This window comes from Haemaphysalis longicornis, unplaced genomic scaffold, assembly GCF_048455015.1.
Source record: "Haemaphysalis longicornis isolate Haplotype H1 unplaced genomic scaffold, Haemaphysalis longicornis Haplotype H1 scaffold_17, whole genome shotgun sequence".
Lineage (NCBI taxonomy): Eukaryota > Metazoa > Arthropoda > Arachnida > Ixodida > Ixodidae > Haemaphysalis > Haemaphysalis longicornis.
In genome coordinates, this window is record NW_027526276.1 from 8,705,056 (window position 1) to 8,724,538 (window position 19,483).

General features: G+C 46.4%; 1 protein-coding gene and 1 long non-coding RNA gene across 3 annotated transcripts in view; one reads left to right on the forward strand and one right to left on the reverse strand.

Annotated features, from left to right (window-relative positions):
* The window catches only part of LOC144166414 (uncharacterized), a 345,992-nt gene that overhangs the window by 227,035 nt on the left and 99,474 nt on the right, over nucleotides 1-19,483 (reverse strand). For both annotated transcript variants that reach the window (XR_013321673.1, XR_013321674.1), the window contains exon 2: nucleotides 8,806-8,859. This is a non-coding gene — a long non-coding RNA (uncharacterized LOC144166414). The remainder of the gene's footprint in view (nucleotides 1-8,805; nucleotides 8,860-19,483) is intronic.
* LOC144166368 (uncharacterized) overlaps nucleotides 14,152-19,483 on the forward strand; it is a 55,242-nt gene continuing 49,910 nt past the window's right edge. The window contains exons 1-3 of the mRNA XM_077695884.1: nucleotides 14,152-14,158; nucleotides 15,898-15,975; nucleotides 18,269-18,346. Coding sequence (XP_077552010.1) covers nucleotides 14,152-14,158; nucleotides 15,898-15,975; nucleotides 18,269-18,346 — 163 coding nt within the window. The remainder of the gene's footprint in view (nucleotides 14,159-15,897; nucleotides 15,976-18,268; nucleotides 18,347-19,483) is intronic.

Sequence of the window (19,483 nt, forward strand, 5' to 3'; positions counted from 1 at the left end):
GAGTTGCTTCGCTGGGTTCTTGATTCATAATATTCTAGGGGGCCTCATTTGTGTGGAGACTTCGGTACCTCAGGGCTGCCCCTTCAGTCCCCTCCTTTCTTCCTTTAGACAGGTAGTGTTTGAAAATAATGGGAAATGAATGAGACTGAGGTTTTAAGCTCAATAATGTTGAGGATGCACATGCAGGGGATAACAGGGTATTGCTTAAAGAGAAGGAAGATGTCATAAGTGCCGTACAGAATGCTAAGGCTTTTAAGTATGAAAACCGACAGTGTGGTGAAGTGGTCCAAGAGTTTGGGATATAGTCACCTTTTCTGGCCGACCACACCAGGCCTATTCGCGGGCGTCAGCTGTGATACCAGCTTAATCAAGTTTTTAAAGAATCTATCTACCTCTACCAGCCAGCGGTTTCGTCATGGCGCACGCCTCAAGAAACTTCGAATAAGGCTAAATAAAACTACTGACAACGCCAGGGATCGAACCTCAGCCTGAAAAGAAGCGGAGCCAGAGCCCGTCGTCTTAGCGACTTCGCTACGCCCACACGTGGAGATTAGGAGACAGATGCTGGTTTCGATTCAGAGGAAGAGGAGTGGGGAGGCACTTTGGAGGCGACACACGAAACAAGAGTGAGAGGGGGACGGGACGCAGTTGCCGTGCGGGCCGTCCTCCTCTTCACCCTTCGAAAGACACTCCTCTCCGTTTTCTTTCCGCCAACGCACTGCCGGGCTAGAGCGGCGGCGTCCACCCCTCTAGCCAAGCCGAGGCCGACGCTGCTGCGTTCGGGACGCCGCCCTCGGGAATCTAATGTAGCGGCTGGAAGAAGCTCTGGTTTTTACTCTTTGTAGAGGAGGAGAAAACTTTATTCCTGCAAGTGTTCAGAGGAGCACAGTGCCCATCGGCCTAAGGCTGGTAGCGACTACGGTGGCTCTTTGAAAAGAGCTTCTTGTGTAGTCCGGTCGAAGCTACCCAACGCATCCCTCCACTGCTCGCTGCTGATGATTAGAGGGAAGGGGTCTTGGGGGCACTGCCATATGGAATGACATTGTGAGGCGTGCTCCCCACAAAGGGGGCATGATGACGAAGGCAATTCTGTCGGATGGATGCGGTGAAGGCGAGCTCTGTTTGGGAAGGTTTCCGTTTGCAAGAGCCGTCAAATACGTGCCTGGCTTACAGTAAGGGATGGATGAGGCGGGGCAAATTGTCAACGCGAGAGGCAGTAGTGCTCTGTTACGTCATTAAATGTAATCAGTCGGTCTCTGCGCGGAGCGCGCCCCGTGGTGAGGAAGGATACTCACGCCGGCTCGGTGTGTGAGCTCGCGAGCCATATGTCGTGTGCGGTTTCATTCCCCTCCATGGCAGTGTGGGCTGGGGTCCATATAAGCTCCACTGAGTCCTGTGGTGGATTTTGCTTGAGAATTTTGTGCGCCGTGGGAGAGATATGTCCCCGGGCAAAATTTTGAAACGCCGTTTTTGAATCTGTGATTATAATTACCGAATGTGGCCTATGTGTGAGGGCTAAGACAACTGCCGCCTCTTCCACCACAGTAGGGGAGGTGGTTATGACTGTGAGGGTGTTGAGTGGAGCAGTGCTTTTTTGACGGGTGATTGCTATAGCGTATGCCCCGTGATGCCTGTACTCGGCTGCGTCAGAGTACACTACTTCCAAAATATTTTTGAGCTAGCTGGTGAAAGACCGGGCTCTTGCTTTGCATCGTGCCGAATTATGAATAAGATGCATGTGCCTAGGTAGAGGGTTTACGATTATTTGCTGAATTATATCAGCAGGTATAGGTAATGACTCCTGAGTCTTCTGCGAGAATGCAATGTTTTGCCGCGAGAGTATCTGCTGTCCCGTTCGAGTGAGCTCTAAGCGTGTTCTCAGATAGCACAGGTGAGTTTCAATGAGCTCTTCAGCGCTATTATACACTCCGAGTTTGTTAAGCTTGTCGGTGGACGCGTTAAGGGGAAGTTGAAGGGCAGCCCTGTATGCTTTCCTAATGAGGCCATTAATTTTATCCAGTTCACTTTTACTGTCTCTAATGTAAGGTAAAGTGTTGAGAAGTCGGCTAATAAAGAAGGCTTGAATAAGCCGAAGTCGGTCACTTCCGTCCATCCCACGATTTCGTTTTGTGATCCTTTTGAGGAGAGCAATGAGCTGGTCCATGTGGGAGCTCAGCTGCTTGATGAGCTCCGAGTTAGACCTGTTCTGCTGCATGGTAAGGCCCAAGATTTTATTTTTAGGGACCTGCGGGACCGTGCAGCCCTGCACTTGGATGGCGATTTGGGGTGTCGTAGCAGTTGTTTTCTTTGGTGGAAGCACCAGTAACTCGGATTTGGTAGGTGAGCACTTAAGGCCAGCCAAGGCTGCCTGTTGTGATACCACATCTGCTCCTGCTTGGAGGGTGCTCTCAATGTGTCTATCACTTCCCCCAGCCACCCATACGGTGATATCGTCCGCGTATATACCAGAACGGAGATGCGGGATCCACCTTAGTGGATGGGCGACCAGCAGGAGGGCGAAGTTGAAGTGAAAGGGGGAAATGACCGCCCCTTGAGGAGTGCCCCTACTAGCCAAGTGGTATGGTCCACCCTCCTTTTGGCCCATTCGGATAGTAGCGGTGCGGTCGGTCAGAAACGCCCTTACATAATTGTAGACCGTGCTACCCGTGTTGATGGAGGTTAGATCGATCATAATGGCCGCGTGGTCTACCGTATCAAAGGCCTTTTGTAAATCTAGTGCAAGTAGTGCTGTGTTATCAACTTGACTGGTTGCCTGTATGACTTCATTCGAGAATTGCAGCAACAGGTCTTGCGTCGACAACTTAGGGCAAAAACCTACCATTTCACTTGCTAGTGCACTCCTCTGGCTGATGTGCTGGGTAAGCCGAGCTAGAATAATATGTTCGAGGGCTTTGTCAACGCAGGACGTAAGGGATATTGGTCTGAGCTGTTCAAGAGCCATGGGCTTACCCGGCTTGGGAATGGAGGATATTTTGGCTGTTCGCCACTGCTTAGGTAGGGTGCCCATTCGCCAATAGTTGTTGTAATTCTCAGTTAATTTGGCGACGGATTTATCGTCTAGGTTCCTCAGCATTTTATTAGTGACAGAATCTGGACGGGGGCCCGAGGCTGTTTTGACATTTCGTAGGGCGCCTCTGACTTCCGCTTCGGTTTTGTCCGCATCTAGGGCTTCGTTTTCATGTCCCTTGTAGTCCGGGAGAACCACTCGTGCACCATCTGGGATGTAGATTGACCTAAGGCGATCCATGATTTGAGAGATTGTGCCGGGGGTTTGATGGATGAGTTTTTGGATGTTATGGGTCTGATCTGTTTTCTTTTGGGGATTTAGGAGGTGTCGCAGGAAAGTCCAGGTTTTCCTCATACTTAGCGCGCCCTTGAGCTGGTCCCAGATGTGGTGCCATTGCTCTCTGGCACACTGTTTGGTGTAATTTTGTATTGTAATTTCCAATTCAGCGATCTTTGAGCGGAGGGCTCTGTTGCGTTTGTGGCGCCGCCATCTCTTTTGCATTCTGCGGTAGGCCATCCATAGATGCTGCAGGCGAGAGTCCACGCTTTCTGACAGTACTCCGGGATCAATTTTACTACTGGCTGCTTTACCATTCTTAATTATCTGTTGTGTCTAGCTCTCTAAATCCATATGCTCTGAAGGGTCTTTGGATGTTTGCTGATCTCTGATTCTGCAAAATTTGTCCCAGTCTGTGATGTGGGTGTGTCTGATCGGAGCTGTGTATTGTTTCACGGAAAGGATGTCTGACTGGATAATGTAGGCCTCTACCATTGCTTGCATAGAGGCTTTGTTATTCAGGAGTGTTTGATGGAAATGGGTATATTCAGCTTTTTGCTCCTCGAGGGCGCGTTAGCAGGTACGCTCGACAGTTACGAGTCTGTCTTCGGAGAATGGGATACTCTCGCCAGACTGCTCTGACCCCTGTGTTGCACGTCTCTTAGGGGGCGGAGGTGTTGAAGATGATTGTTGAGAAGAGGCAAGGGGGGCTTGATTGACCTGCTCGGCTGGCAATTTGGCAGCGCGCTTAAGAGCCTCGTTTTCCTCCATGAGCCTTTCATTCGGCATGCGAAGCTGAATCAGTTCTCTGCGAATCGTTCTCAGCTCGTTTAAGAACGTTTCTGGAATTGGCGGGGGAGGGAGGGCAGATTGCAGCGAGCCAACAAGAGGGAGTCGATGGGTGTTCACCTTTGCTATTGAGTTGAGAGAGCGAGACGCCTGCTTGGAGTTGCTCTTCAGGGCATGTGTTGTTGAGCTTCCTGCGGAAGAGGTCTTCGGGACCTGTTTTCGTCCCTGTTGGGTGCCCGCTGTGAAAAGCAGAGTGCTGGCGGCCACTTGCACGTACGTGGGTGATTGCCTCCGCGGTTGGAAACGGCGGGGGCAGTCCGCAGAGCCTGTGGGGTGGACTCCTTCACCCACTATACACTTCGGAATGCACGCGTGGTTGTCTATAGGATTGGTCAGCCCACACAGTGAGCAGCGTGGCTGTGGCTGATTCTCAGCGGTAGCCAGTACGCCATCCTGTTGTACAGGCTTCCGTCTTTCGTTTGAATGGCTTGCATCGGTACGTAGCTGCGCGGTACCGAACCAAGAACGCCACCTTCATTCTTCGAAGAGGATTTGGACGATGTTCGAGGTATTGAGCCTTCTTGCTTCCAGAATCCTTATGTCGGGGTTGTAAGCGCATAAGGCTATGGAGAATTTGCTCAGCCGTGTCTGTGCAGGGGATATTGAAGATGACACCGAGCAGTGTTCGTCGGGGCTGAAACGTGCGCTGCGACCGGATACTGCTGCTCGTTGAGTTCGATGCTAGGGACCCTGGTGTATTTCTTGGCACGTTCTTCATCGGGAGTACTGACGATGAGGAAGTTCGCTTTTGGTTGTATCCAGACTTGCTCTGTGTCGTTGGGCGTTAAGCATGCGGCCTTCATTATGAGGTCTTCCAACGTGGCAACGGGTACCGATGTAAGAGCCAGTCCACCTGTAGGGCTGAAAACGATCTTGATATCCGTCTCTGGTAGCGGAATAATGGGAGGATTACTTGTTTTTTGATTGCGGTGCCTTCGCTCCGACGTGCCTCTGGTACCGGTGGTCGTTGCGGGTTAGCCTTTGTCGGGAACTACGACGAGATCTCTGGACACTTTATTTTGCATTTTGGGCCGGGTGGTGAGACAGCCGGGCTGTTCCAATTCCGCCGGGTCGGTATCTCTGCCTTCCACCATGCTTTCCATCTCTGAAGGCTTCGAGAGATTACGGTAGTGCATAGCGGGCGCTCACCTTGTTGGTAGGCTTAACTGCACGTTGGCGCGGTGGCGGTGACGTTCGGCGGGCTCCCAGGTCGACCTTGGCCTAACTAGGCTTAGCACAGCGAGTTGCAGGTACGCGTGACTTACAGAGTTTGTGAAGCAAAGTGTAACAATTTTCTTTGCACATCAAGCACACATGATGATCCGAAGGACGTTAACGACCTCTGGAGGACAAAACTTTGTGAGTCCATGGGCACATTTTGCAGAAATCGAAGCGAAAATACGGAGCCGGTGTGAAGAGCGCTTTCACACTGCAGCCCCCTAGCGGAAGTTTCCTACTCTTTGTAGAGCCACGTGCGTGAATTCAAGTGACGTCGCATAGGCAATTGTTGTGGGTGTCGTATACGGCTTTGCTTTCCAACCACCTTCACAGCGTGGATTGGAGCAAATTTTTTAGCGCCCCTCGAGAGCTATAGGGCTGGTGGTCCATGCTGGCGTGTGGAAGCATAGGCAATACGAGAAAGGAGAAAAATTGAAATCAGTCCACCTGTCGATGTTTTCCAGGGCAAATGAGAGGAATTTATTTTTTCTTTCAAAGCTATGGTTTGATGTAGAAAAGATGCATCACGTATGAACGTTCAAAACGCAGTGAGCGTTTGCACTGTTAATTCGGCTCTTAGCATGCAGAAGCTGAGTAAGAACGAACCTCTTGAGACACGTACGAGACGGCGGGATGAGACTGGCGCATATGTGTGTGCGGCAGCCGGTGAAACGGTTTGTTTTTTGCGGGACACAGTACACCTCCTTTTTTAGAACACCGAGAGACCCCGTTTCTAAAGTCAATTCCAGCAAACGTTTTTCTTAACATGCCTTTGGCGGCGAGGGTGTGACACATTAACCACTACAGGACCGACAGGTTTTCTCGCTGAGTCCGCATATAAATGCTAGGTGTTTAAAAACAATGTAGGCTATGCTGAAAATGAGGATTCCCCGATAGGAAGTTTGGGGCCTTTTTCGCTATTCTGGCAGGCAAAATATCTGGAGTTGTTTTGTTAGCGATAGCCTAGGGAATTACAATAGTGCTTCTTATTTTAATTTTTTTCGAAGGAATACTAACCGATTCCAAGACCATATGGATCATCTTGGCAACCCGAAACAACAGTAAGAAGCCTTGTACTAAATAACAAGCTAGTTTGTATAACTATCGTCAGCCAATAACTTCGTTAAAACTCCCAAGGTCAGATCGTGGAAACGGGAAGCAGCAAGCTCAAACTTGCGAACGTGAACTCCACTGCTGAATCAATTTTCTATAATCACGATTAAGGTTCAAACGTTTAAAGTTGCGCAGGTTACGTATCGCAGATGCATGTTTCAAAAGTTCACTTGCATCTGTGTAGGTGCGTGAACCCTCCATTCAAAGACACACACACCACCAACACACGCACGTCCCCTTTTGCGCTACCACGGACACCCACAGTGCGATGACCAAGTACAGTGGAACCTCGATAAACGGAAATCGCTTAAACGGAATTGCCCCTTAAACGGAACAGTTGCCTGGAATTTGGTTGGTTTTGTATTCAGATAACGAAAAAAACTCTCGATAATCGGAACTAAAATTTCCGCATCGCCGTTTAAACGGAACCGGAAATGGAACTGCTTGTAAAATGCACTGGCATGAGAATCAGCTTTTTACGGTTCCGGCTGTTTCGTTCTTGTTTCTTTTCTTCCTCCATGCTTTTTTAGCCTTGTTGGCCTCGTAAGCCTCGTCTAGTAAGTGCTTAGCCGTGTTAGCGCAACGAATGCAACATCGCAGTTCTTGTTCCAGTCGTTCGGTCTCGATTCTATACGCCGAGGCTACAGGGCTCACCTCCTGTCGCCTCGTTCGTGCCATCGTTGTGCTATCCGTTCTTCATTACCACGATGCCGTCTTCTAAATTAGGTGGCTCGTAAGCACTCGCGAAGTTGAGGCCTCTAGCCTCCGTGAAGATGCAGTTGCAAGGACTCAAACAAACATAATTGACGCATATTGTAGTGCACAGCGACTCATTGTTGCCAAATCAACTTTGTGAATGCTGTGCCTACGCTTCTTGTAGTTTTGTTGCTTTCTGAAAACTATTAGCTACAGTCACTTTCTAGTGGTTAGAGTTCCATGAAATGCCCTTAGAAGTGTGTACGCACATAAATTTGCACCGTTAGAACATCTCTCTCAGTAAACGGAACTCCTGTTAAACGGAACGAATTATTCCGGTCCTTTGAAGTTCCGTCTATCGAGAGTCTACTGCAGCTAAATCAAAACTAACGTGATTCAAACACTGGACCTGCACTTAACCTGTGAAAATTTCTTTGAAAAAACTTTTGCCCTTTTTTATTTCTACGCGAGTATGCCCCTATATTTCAACTATAGTCACTAAGTCGGTCAAGGGTTTAACAATTGACGTTTTGTTTGGTCACTTGAGCATATTTCTCTAACCTTGCGAGGGAAAAAAACTGACGATTCTTGATAGGTGAATCACGACAAGCCCCTACGCACGCAAAGAAATGTACTAGGAGCAGCTTCATTGACTTAAAAATTGCTTCGTCCTGTCGAAGTATGTGGATTTTATGCAATACGCCGAACTGAAACTGAGTGCAACGTAACGCGGAAGTTCAGGTGACTGAATCTCCCACGGGCTGGATTATACGCAGAATGGGTTTACTATCCGCACTCTCTTGTTTCACTTTTTGTATTTTAGTAGTGTGTTCCAGTATCAGTAATTCTTAGTAATGTATTTTGGTGTTTAGGAAAGTAATGTATTTTATTTGCGTCTTAGCGGCACTACGCAACACTTGTAAGGCACAAGATCAACGAGGTCGTAGAATTTCACCAACCCCACCAGAAGCCACCCAGGCAGAAACTGTCCTCCTGACCTGATTTTGTCTTGTAATGACTTCGTCTGCCCCTGCTGTGTGTCGCACCCTTGTACGAACGTGTTCGTAACGTGCCTAAACAATAGCAGTCGGCATGAACTGAAGGGAGAACTCGTTTCCGTCGCCTGCAAGTCTGTACGTTTGTGGAGACGACTTGTAACTGTAGGTTCTTTTCATTTACTAAAATTCCTTTTCCAGGTTACTGGGGCAACAACACGGACAGCGAAAATTCCACAGGGGGTAAGTAAACAGAGTGCATCACACGGCGCGTGAATCACTTCAAGTCTTTGCACAAACGCAATTTTGTGAGTGTTGACCGTCAGACCAGTCAATGCGAAGGCAGCAGCGACTGCCGTTCAGCCTAGAACGCAACAAAGGAATTAGTGCACAGGTACAGCTTACGTCTATCACTTGCTATGCCAGCTCTTAGGCCTAATGAAGTTGGACATGTCGTACGATTTCGTGCTTGTGTTGATATGTATGCTTAATGTTTTGAACTGAGGACCAGCATTTCTGCTCCAGCGTTAACCCTTAATAAATCGCCGAGCTCAAACGCACCACTTAGCCGAAACGTCTTCTTTGTTCCCAATGTGGCGTGTTAAGTCTGAAGTAGTGTTTTATGCTCACCAAGGTAGACACTAGATCTTGTCACCGGGCTTTGGTCTCCTCCACGGAACGGACCTGAAACGCACAAAAGCAGTTAGAGGCGAATCCATGCAGTACCTCCTGCAGTCATTGAGACTTTTCAATATTTCTATTTCTAATGACATTGATCCAAGAGTAAAATTCATTGCGGGAAAAATTACTGAAACAATGAATGAATGATTCAATAATTCACAATGAGGGTGTACCATACTGAGCCTGTCAGTAAAACGTGTTACCTTGAGAAAACATCAAGTGTAAAAGGAGCAAAAAGTGAACATCCCGACTTCATTCCACAGCAAATACGCAAACAGTTGAGCTATATGCAGTGGTGTGTGCGAGTGGGGGCCAAAAGAGCCGCTTCCACTTAAAAATTCGCAGGATCCAGTTAAAATGGAGTTTTAATGACTATTGATAATTGTTTTTATTTCGCAAGTGAGGCCCCATAAAATTTAGCGAATTTGACATTTCGCTCTTAACACAGCTGTGATCCCTCTTGTTGTACGTCTAAATAAAAACTATCGTTTACAACACAATGAGAACCTTAAGTAAAGTACACCCAATACATCGGCGAGATTCTTTTTTCGAACTCGGAAATAAACTTCTTGTTGATTTTGTTTGGAGGTTCTAATTCTTTGCTGATTTTAACGTTCCTCCTCTACTTTTTAATGGAGGGTTGAGAAGAGGTGTCCTGCCACTTCCGAAACCTAATTCTGCGTGCTCCACCCTTCTACACACATGGAATGTTCAGCCCAAGGAGCCAGAAAGAATTGTCTCTAGCGTTGGATGGAATTTTTTATTTTCACAAGGACCCAAATAACCACTACGACTGTGTAAGCGATTGAACTATGACATTCGGGGCGGTGCATGCGCACTATACATTTTTCTAAACCGTGATTTCACGAACCAATGCCTCACCGCTGTTCGAGACATAAAACGCAAATTGTATGCGTACAGCATTCAGGGTTTTGTGATTTTATGCCTAAAAGTCGCGGCGCAGGTCCCGTTGGCGAAACGTTGGCAACGCACTTAGGCAGCTACCTTGGTCAAAAATGCTATTTTTCTTGTTTGTTCCCAATAGTTTTAAAGTTTTATTGGTGTCTGTACGGGTTTGTGGATCTTGGCTTTGTAACTTGGCTTCCTAACTTTCTTTTAATTCGTCAGAAGTTTACTGTAATTAGTAATGCTCAATCTACCCTTACCCACGTAATTTCTGGCGTACCACAAGTGTGCGTCCTCACCCCCCTATTGTTCTTAATCTATAGAAAAGATTTGCCAAATATTTCATCCGACACGCAAATTTTCGCGGAAGATTGCATACTATATCTCCCTATATCCTTCCCCGGTGTCCACTTCACGCTGTAAAATGACCTTCATCGCATTTATTACTGGTGTAACAAACGGCTAATTTCACTCAACACGCAAAAAATCAAAATAATCTGCTTCACGCTCAAGCAAAACGTTTATAACTATCGCTACACTATCAGTAATCACCCACTGCCACACGCATCTTGCTATAAGTACCTTTGTATCTATCTATTTCACACCCAATCTCTCCATGCCTCACTACATTGTCGCCATCAGCGCGAAAGCTTCCGAATCGTCAGGATACCTACGCCGTAATTTACGTCACCGTCACACGTCCGTCAATAGCCTATAAAACCTTCGGGCGCCCACACCTGAAATTCGCGGCTCTTATCTGGTCCCCTTACCGGAGCTGCTTAATTAGTAGGCTTGAAGCGATTCAGAATGGTGCGACCCGTTTAATTTCACGCAATCATGAATCTCAGAGCGAGCCGCATAAGCGAATTAAGCACAGCCTTTCACCTAAACCCCTCAGTACTTGCCGCGACATTTCTCTTCTCTGCCTCTTTCACAAATACGTGTACAGCAAAAGACCTTCCCCACTTCCCCTTGATGTTCCCTCCATTACTTCACGTAGGTTGCATAATCACTTCAGTTTCAAGCGGTTATATGGGCCAACTGATGCGTTCATCTCATCTGCTTTCACTCTTGCCATAAGTTTGTGGAATGGTCTTCCAGACAATATCGCATCTGTATCAGGCAACTGCACTTCCCGTCAATTACTGCGCACTCTCCTTTCGCAATGAGGTCTTGCCACTGCTTTTAACGTTTCTTTTCTTCAGCCATGTCCCGTATTTCTCTTATGTACTCCTGACCCGCCGTGGTTGCTCAGTGGCTAAGTCGCTGCGCTGCTGAGCACGAGTTCGCGGGTTCGATTCCCGGCCGCGGCGGCCGCTTTTCTGATGGGGGGAAAAGCGAAAACGCCCTTGTGCACGAGATTTCTGCGCACGTTAAAGAACCCCAGACGGTCCAAATTAATCCTTAGCCCTCCACTAAGGGGCGCCTGATCACCTGCGTTGCGTCGGCGCGTTAAACCTTACAATCAATCAATCAATCTTATGTACTCCTGAATGTTTTCTGATTGAATACCAAAACAACTGAAGTTTCTGTACAACAGCACGTAATTTCGCGTCTCTGTCTTTTGTTTTAGTGTTGCACTTTGCGCCCGATTATGGATGTTTTATACTGAAAATGTTCTTACCGCGAACGAATAAGTTTGGCATTTTTCTTTGTGCTTTCTCCCTTGTGCGCACTCCAAATTATAGCTAAATGATTGGTGCGGGTCGGGTCCGCATATTTGTGTATTTTTAGTCATTGCCTCTTCTATGTGCTACCCGGATTGTGCTGGGTATATTTTGTAATTCCTGTGCGTGGATTTCGCGTGTGCGCTATGGTATTGACTTCTCTTTTTACTCGGTATTGCCTTCCGACTTCAACTTGTAATGTTAAGCTCGTCATCATTAGTTTTTTACTCGGTTTTGTAACTCGCGAATTTATGCTTAATTGTCTGTAACACCTGTTACCCCCTTACTCTATGCCCTAAAGAAGGACCTGCCAGGTATTTTAAATAAATAAATGAATAAATAAATAAATAAATAAATAAATAAATAAATAATAAATAAATAAATAAATAAATAAATAAATAAATAAATAAATAAATAAATAAATAAATAAATAAATAAGTAAATAAATAAATAAATAAATATATATTTAAATAAATAAATAAATAAATATGTGTCCATTCGTGTGTTTGTTCAGAATGTATGACAAGGAAGAACATATTTTATCTTAGTGGCAGTAGTAGAAACTACATTTTAGCTTGTTGTAAAGCTTATGCAAAAGCACCACTGTAAAACATATCAAGGTTAAAACTCTCAAATATTCCGCGGGTTACATACTGTAGCGGAAAACAGTAAAGCAAATATATAACGCCATCTGGCGAAAGAAGACAAAAACTAAGCCCAGCAATGGATTTTTCTTTCAGGAGGACATAAATTCAGCACCACGCCTGCCTTGGAAATCGACGGTTTGAACCACACTAGCGATGCCGTCAACGGTGAGTGGGCCCTTTACAGATGTAAGTGTATATGCCACATTGCTTAAGGGTGAATGCAGCGATTACAATTCCCGGCCCAACACGTATAATGTTGTTTGGTGCTCGTAGACTACCACCTTGTTCTAACAGTCCTAGAATATGTAGATAGGAATCAGCTTATGCCCCTACGGTACTTTGCATTCAGAGGTCAATTTGTTTTAACTATTTCAAATGTAGTGCAACTTAACGTACTTTGAATTCGAGATTCATATTTTCTGCAAAGATAGGCGAAAACGTTTAGGCGATTTGTGGTAAATTGGTACAGCTAAAGCTGACTTCTTTTATTAATGTGCAATTCCAGCTAAGTGGCCGTTAACGCACTTGTACTATTTCGAAGGCATTGCGAGCAAGAAACGAGTACATTTCACCGATCTGTGCAATTCTTTGTATTTTAAGTAACTCCTAGTGTGTTTCAAGTATTTCTGAACCATTTCTTTCGGTAGTGCAAGAATACGAAACGATGACGGCGGACATAGAATTTTTACCTTTTGCAATAACTAGCCGATCGTTAACCAGGGGTCACTTCGCTAACATTGAGCCCAATGTACGTAAGAAGTTTGTTTATCTCTGCCTGTTGTGTTGAGTAGATCATTTCTCCTTTTGATTGGGCAGGGGCATGCAGTGGAATTTTTCAGCTGTTTCATATAATTTCTTGGGAATCCTTTGTGAATAATATTGCCGGAAGTGCTAGCTGCAATTATGAGCACTTCTGCTTTCTACAGCTGAATACCACAGTGTGCCAAGTAAACCTTATTTAACGAAATGAGAAAACCAGGTCCCATGTGCTGTAATTCGCCGGATTCATGTAATCATCATTGAAGTGTAAACCCTCAAGTTAAAGCAACTTTTCTTCTTTACAAAATGCTTACTGATTTCTACAAAATTTGAAAAGGAAGTAATGCGTGCCTACTGAAAACAAAACTTTGCTCAAATTGAAGAGACTATGCAACACTTTTTTCAACTTTTTTGGAAATCTTGAATGCTCGCAAAACGTAGTCACCCAACAAACCCAGTACTTAGATTAGGTAGTCGTAAGGTACCTCAGCCAGAAATTACGGCTCTATGCCCAACTTGTGAACTCGCTCAAATTTCTTTTCTTTCTTTCCCGGACTTGGCGCTCTTCCACGGCTCGAATTACGTCACTAAGGCCATGTAGCGGCTGTTGGCCGGTTTTCCTTCAGTTGCAGCAATGAATGCTTCTCCATAGCAACTTTAAAAAAAACAACAAAAAAAAAAAGAAGAAATTGGTGGCGTATCTGGTGCGACGAGCAAATCGCGCAGTGCCGCTCCGTGCTTACGATAACTATAGCTTTCGCAGTGGTTCCAGGCGGGAAGGAAAAATGGAAAGCGTTTATCGAAAGTGTTTCAGGGTCCCTTTAAGTTCAGCGATATTATCACTGCCAGCATAAATTAAGCGCTGTTTAGACAAGTGGACCATGTGGCGCGCAAAGTACATTCGTCTCGAACCGTAGACACATCGGCAGTGCAACGTGCAAGCATGCGCACGCACGCTCGCTGTGGGCTGTTTCAATTTACACTAACCAGACGGCGCCAGATTCGTGCATGGAATACAAAGCGCGTTCACAAATATATGCGGCGAGTGCCTGGAGAAACGTGGAACAAAGGCGTGGACGAGGAGTATAAGGCTCGCGCTATTCACACTAATCAAATGCCTCTACAGACTCGTTGAAAAGTACGTGTGTTTGGATACATGCACGTTGCACGTTTCCAATACGCAGCGATGCTCTCGTCGCAGTGCGTCTAAAGCTTCACCACTGTAGCGGCAAAGAAATACGTGGATAAAGAACGTGGTTGAGTGCTCTCTACCCTTTAGGGAAGTAGGCGGTCGGTTCGTTTGTAGATGGGCTGGCATGTGCGGTGAGATGCAAGAGAATTCCTCCGGGCTTTTCATACGGGTGAGAATCGCTTCCCGCCGTTGTTCTCAGAGTGGGGTAAACTAGCGTCACTAAATAAAGGCTTTTAAAGTTCGACACTCTTTTCTCTCATTGTTATGTGCCGCCAGGATTTTCATTGGTCGGCCGGCACCATGTGATATTTGTTTACATGTGGGCTCAGCCATTTTGTTTCTAGGCGCCTGCCCTCTTTCTCTGCTGCGCGGACGCTAGAGCGGCCGGTCCCACTCTGCCCGTCACAACCACCGGCGGTTTCGGAGAAAGAAATGGCAACACTGCAAGCCAGAAAAAAATGGCCCCCAGACGCTTCCTGGTACACGAGGTGGCGGTACTCTTACGCGTAGGCTATTTAGAGACGCTAGGGTAAACATTCCATGCAGGGCGTTGTCCTTAGGTCATAGTGCTAGATGAAATATCCTGGCTTTGCATTTCCGAATAGACGGCGAGTCATGGCGTGCTCGGAACTGGGAGTTGGCGTGATGGGCTGTTTCGTTTCGTTCCGCACTAGGGTAGCCAGGTGTGCGTACGTGGTGGAACTTCTCCATGGGTGCTGGACAGCTTTCCGGTGAATCTCGTAATCGGGACTTGGTTATGCATTTTCCGGCCTAGGGGTGTAAGCAGGTGGGTGTAATTGATCGGTTGGGGTTAAATCAGTTGGCACCATGTTTCATCTTTGGGCCATTAAAAACGTTAGCAACGAGCTTTACCCTTTTATCCATTGCTAGTCTGTGTAAGTTAAGAAGTCAGTTCGGAGGGAGAATTTGCAAGCTTAATTCAGAAAATGTTTTACTTGCAAAATAGCGCGCACCATGGAAACGTGCTCATGGTATGTCAAAACTCAAGCTGATGCTCAGAGAGAAATTGCAAGAAAAAAGAAAATGAAGGAAGCTCACACTAACGCGTACGCAGGCTGTACGCAGCCTTCAGAACCATCAGGAAGCAGAATATTTGCTTCTTCTCCGCTGCCGCAAAGGCCTTTACTCCGCGATTGTTGCTATAACTGTGAGATACGTTCATTTCTTGGGAAGTGATAATCATTGGACATCACCTTGGAGGGGCGTAGCAAGTGGTGCCACGATTACGGCGAACGCTTTGGCGGGGGAGGGGAAGGGTAATCTTGCGTAATCTCCGTAAGTAGGTATGCGTGGCTTGCAAATATGAGCCGTGGACGCTGGGCGGTCGCCACCAGGCACGCGCACAAGAGTGCTCTACCTTTTCTTGGATTTTGTACTGCTGGGCAGTAGCCACAATCTTGACCAATCTCCCTGAGTGGGCAGGCTTGGCTTGAAAAACATACGCCGGGGACGCTCGGTGGTCGTCGAGAGGCACGCACACAGGAGCGCTTGGCCTTTTCTTGGTTTTGTTCCCTGCCGAGCGGTCACCGCGAGGCCTGCGCTCACGTGCTCGAGCTGTGCAATTTCTTAGTATTCTTAACTGCGGGTACGAAAAATTGCGATTTGCTAAAGAGCTTCACTGTTAGTAAAGATACTCACCCCAGCCACATATCAAAGCATTTCCTAGTAGGTTGAACATACTTTAATTCTAAATTTTTGTTTTCGCATTTTATACGAAAAAGCGTAATCCATGGTTTTTGTAGTTGTTTGATGCAGCCAATTTAGTTTGCTTTAACTCATTGGCTGGTTGTGTAATATACGTCCTAAAAGAGGCTTTATTCAATCTCACAACGACACTTTCTCCCCGCAGGAACTCTTGGCGGTGGCGGCGGGGACCCGGACGCGCTCTCAACCACCCTGGCCTCTGAGACCGAAATTCTAACGACAGGTACTTGGAAATATTTGTTTGGAATAGTGCAGCTATAAACAATTGGTCAGACATTTGGATAAATCTAGCATACCTTTTTTAACTAGTTTCGGGGGTTGAGTGAGCTGCGCTGATTTGAAGCTGCCTGACAAGTTTTTTGCAGAAAACGTTCGTTCATATGCTTTGCTGTCTCCAGAAATCCAGCTCTCTTACAACTGCCATAATATTCCTCACCACTAAAATCACAAGCGCTACTAAATCGTTTCTACTTTGGATTGTGGAAGAAGTGGAATTTAAAGCTTTTGTACAGGTGCTGTCAAAAGTAATAGGAACACGGTCTCGTAAATTTACAGGAATTTCTTCTCGCGGTAACTTCCTGCCGCTGCATTGGCGTGTGTTGAAAGGGGTCCTCCCTAACAGAAAAAGCTTCCTGTTAACCGGTAATTGCTTTCATTAAGCCAGTGAGATACGTATTAGATGCGACTGCATCTCATTCACTCGCCTTGTCCCGACATACGGCGTTTTGCGTCCACACCCCTCCCCCTACACTATAAAAAAAATAATAGTTAGCGGCGCCCTGTTTCGATCCCACGACCCTGTGGGCAGAACGCGAGGTACATGGTGATCTTCCCACTGCGCCACAAAACCGAGACAGAATCAAATGCTACGAACACGCCTTATATCCTTGACTCATTCAAACTACGTCAAGAAGCTACTGATACAACGCATGATGGGGCAATGATTAACACTTGCAATAAAAGAAAAGAAGCTCCCACTTACAGCAACAATGATGGAGTAAAGGTCGTTGCGACAGCGAAGCCCCAAGCATACCACTTAGAGAGACTGACCAGGATTGACTAATCATAAAACATAATAGTCATACGCGTTCCCGACACGTTTCACGCGATTTCAGAATCAATCCAACGGAAAAAACCAAGTGAACCCCACGATGCGTCGCACCTACTCAGGGTTCCCCTCGCGGGGAGGTGGGCGCAATTTTTTTGCGATAATCACAAATCCATGTACCGATTTTTTATGGCGGCACCTGTACATAAACTTTTAAGAACCGCTACTGAGGGAATTACACATAGCGTTCACACACACGCACACACACACGCACGCAGGCGCACACACGCACCAACTAAACAAGCGTACAATGGCACAATGACATGGTGGCCTGTTTGAACGGTTCAATTATACGTGCCCTATTAAAAAATATACATGAATTATATTACAAATTATACATGCCCTATTAATTTAATTATACGTGGCCTATGAAGACTTGAGCGCTTTTTCTCCCTGTTATTCACCAACACTGTGAGCATACAGAGAAAGGGTTTGGGTTCGATACATGTAATCATCGTTTAGGAGTGTTTAGTTCTTTTATCATTTCCTCAGTGGCGAGTATCAGAATTTAACTTGGCCGACACTGCCATTTCAATTCCTTTGTGACTTGCAGAAAACCTCAACGCTACCCACACGGAGACGGAAAATGGTCAGTACATTTAATGGGGTTTTGCGAACACTTCGTGCTACAGGCTGACGTGGAATACGAGGGGGCAGATGGTTGAGCTTACGGCGCCATTCGTTCTGATGTCCAGACCTTGTTCACACAGTATCTCAGCTCAAAATGCTAAGAGGCTATTTCTCAACAAACACTTCGGGCCGCCTACATTTTTCTTTTAACAGCGGAGCTGTTTGAGTGCTGGTGCTGACGACCATCTCTGCTGGTACCGTGTCCCGCTCTCCCTGGGGCAGGTTGCTTCGCCGAGCGAAACCCGGTTACCGGTGGTTTTAGAAATAGCAAGTTGTTAGAGAGTTTTAGCAGTCCGTCTGTTCCGTCGTGTACGTAGTTACTGTCTTGACCAGGACCCGTCTGGGCACTTGTGCATTCATCACGGTAGGGGGATTCGTTCCGCGGGCCGGCCTTCGCCATGTCCGCGCATTCGTCATGGTGGGGCGCGCCTCCTCGCCCTTCCATGCGTGCGCGCAGGCGCAGACGGGTCCCGGTAATCACGGTAACTACGTACACGACCTAATAGACGGACTGCTAAAACTCTCAACAATTGTGGTGACAACAGTCATCTTCACTTGGGCGGCGGTGGCAGGGTGGCGAAAGAGCCGAACCAGAAGTGCTTAGCCATCACCACATTTTTTTTTGTTTTAGAAATTTTATTCAAAAGGAATATGTCATGATTTTTGTCGTTTTTTATTATTGAGCGAATTGATTTTGTATTAAATGATTAAGTGGTTTCGTAATGTTCGCCCTAACAGAGGCTTTATTAAGCCTCACAAAAACACTTTCTCCCCTCAGGAACCCTTGGCGGTGGCACTGGGGACCCGGACGAGCTCTCAACCACCCTGGCCTCTGAGACCGAAAATCTAACGACAGGTACTTCGAAATAATTGGTACAATGTGTCAGACATTTAGCTAATTCTAGCATACCTTATTTAACCAGTTTCGGCGGTTAAGTGAGTTGCGTTGTTTTAATGACGGCCGGATAAGTTTTTGTTTACAGAATACATTCGTTATATGCTTTGCTGTCTGAAGAAATCCAGCTGTTTGAGAACTGGCATAATGTTCCTCATCACTTAAATCACAAGCGCTAGGAAATCTTCTACTTTGGCTGGTGGAAGAGGTAAGATTAAAAGCTTTTGTAAAGGGGCTGTCAAAAGTAGTTGGAACACGGTCTCGTAAATTTATAGGAATTTATAGGAATCACCAAAGCGTGAAACACTTCGCTTACGATGGCTCCCCGCCGAACCACTGCAAAGGCGGTTCGGCGAAACTTAGAAAGTGCAATAACCAGTACAAGACATAAGGAGCCCTCTGCGCAGCTCTCGGTGTCCGCTTTTTTGTCACAGCCGCAGTTCCTTTTGCTGCCCCACAAGTTGTCCTTGTTAGCATTCCCAACACGTGCTATGTGGTCAAGTGCAAGCTAGTTCTGTACAGCAGCCATACGTAAATATGATTCACATTCTTCGACCATTTTGGCATATGTGTCTTATATTATTTTTAATTAGGGAAACATTGCAGGTGCTAATGAAGGCCAATTCATTTAGAAGTTGCGGCCCCAATACTTCGCCACTACCAGTCTCCGATGAACTGAAGAAAACGGGAAGAAGGGTGAAGAAACCAACCATGGTGGTTACGTTAATCGCTGAGTCATTTCAAAATCAAGCAATCGATTACTTGGAAACCCCGGAATACGTTGTCTTCTCTCTGCTCTCGGCAAAAAAAGAATAAATGTGCGTCAATATTTCCCGCTGTGCAACGACAGTAGAGACGTCATTAGAGTGGTACCAAATGCAGGACGAACAGCGATTTGCGCTTCTATGATTATAGAGGTTTGGTCGGACACAACGAGAGGCAATCGTGCTTCTTAGCCGATAGATTTGTGGGCCCCAGCCCGTCACAACTAGGTCTCTGCCACTGGGGCAGTCGAAGAAGGTCGCTTGAGAGTTTCCACATTTTTAAGTGTTTATTCCATTGCGTACCTCAATTTGGTTTTATGTTTGCGTTGTAACC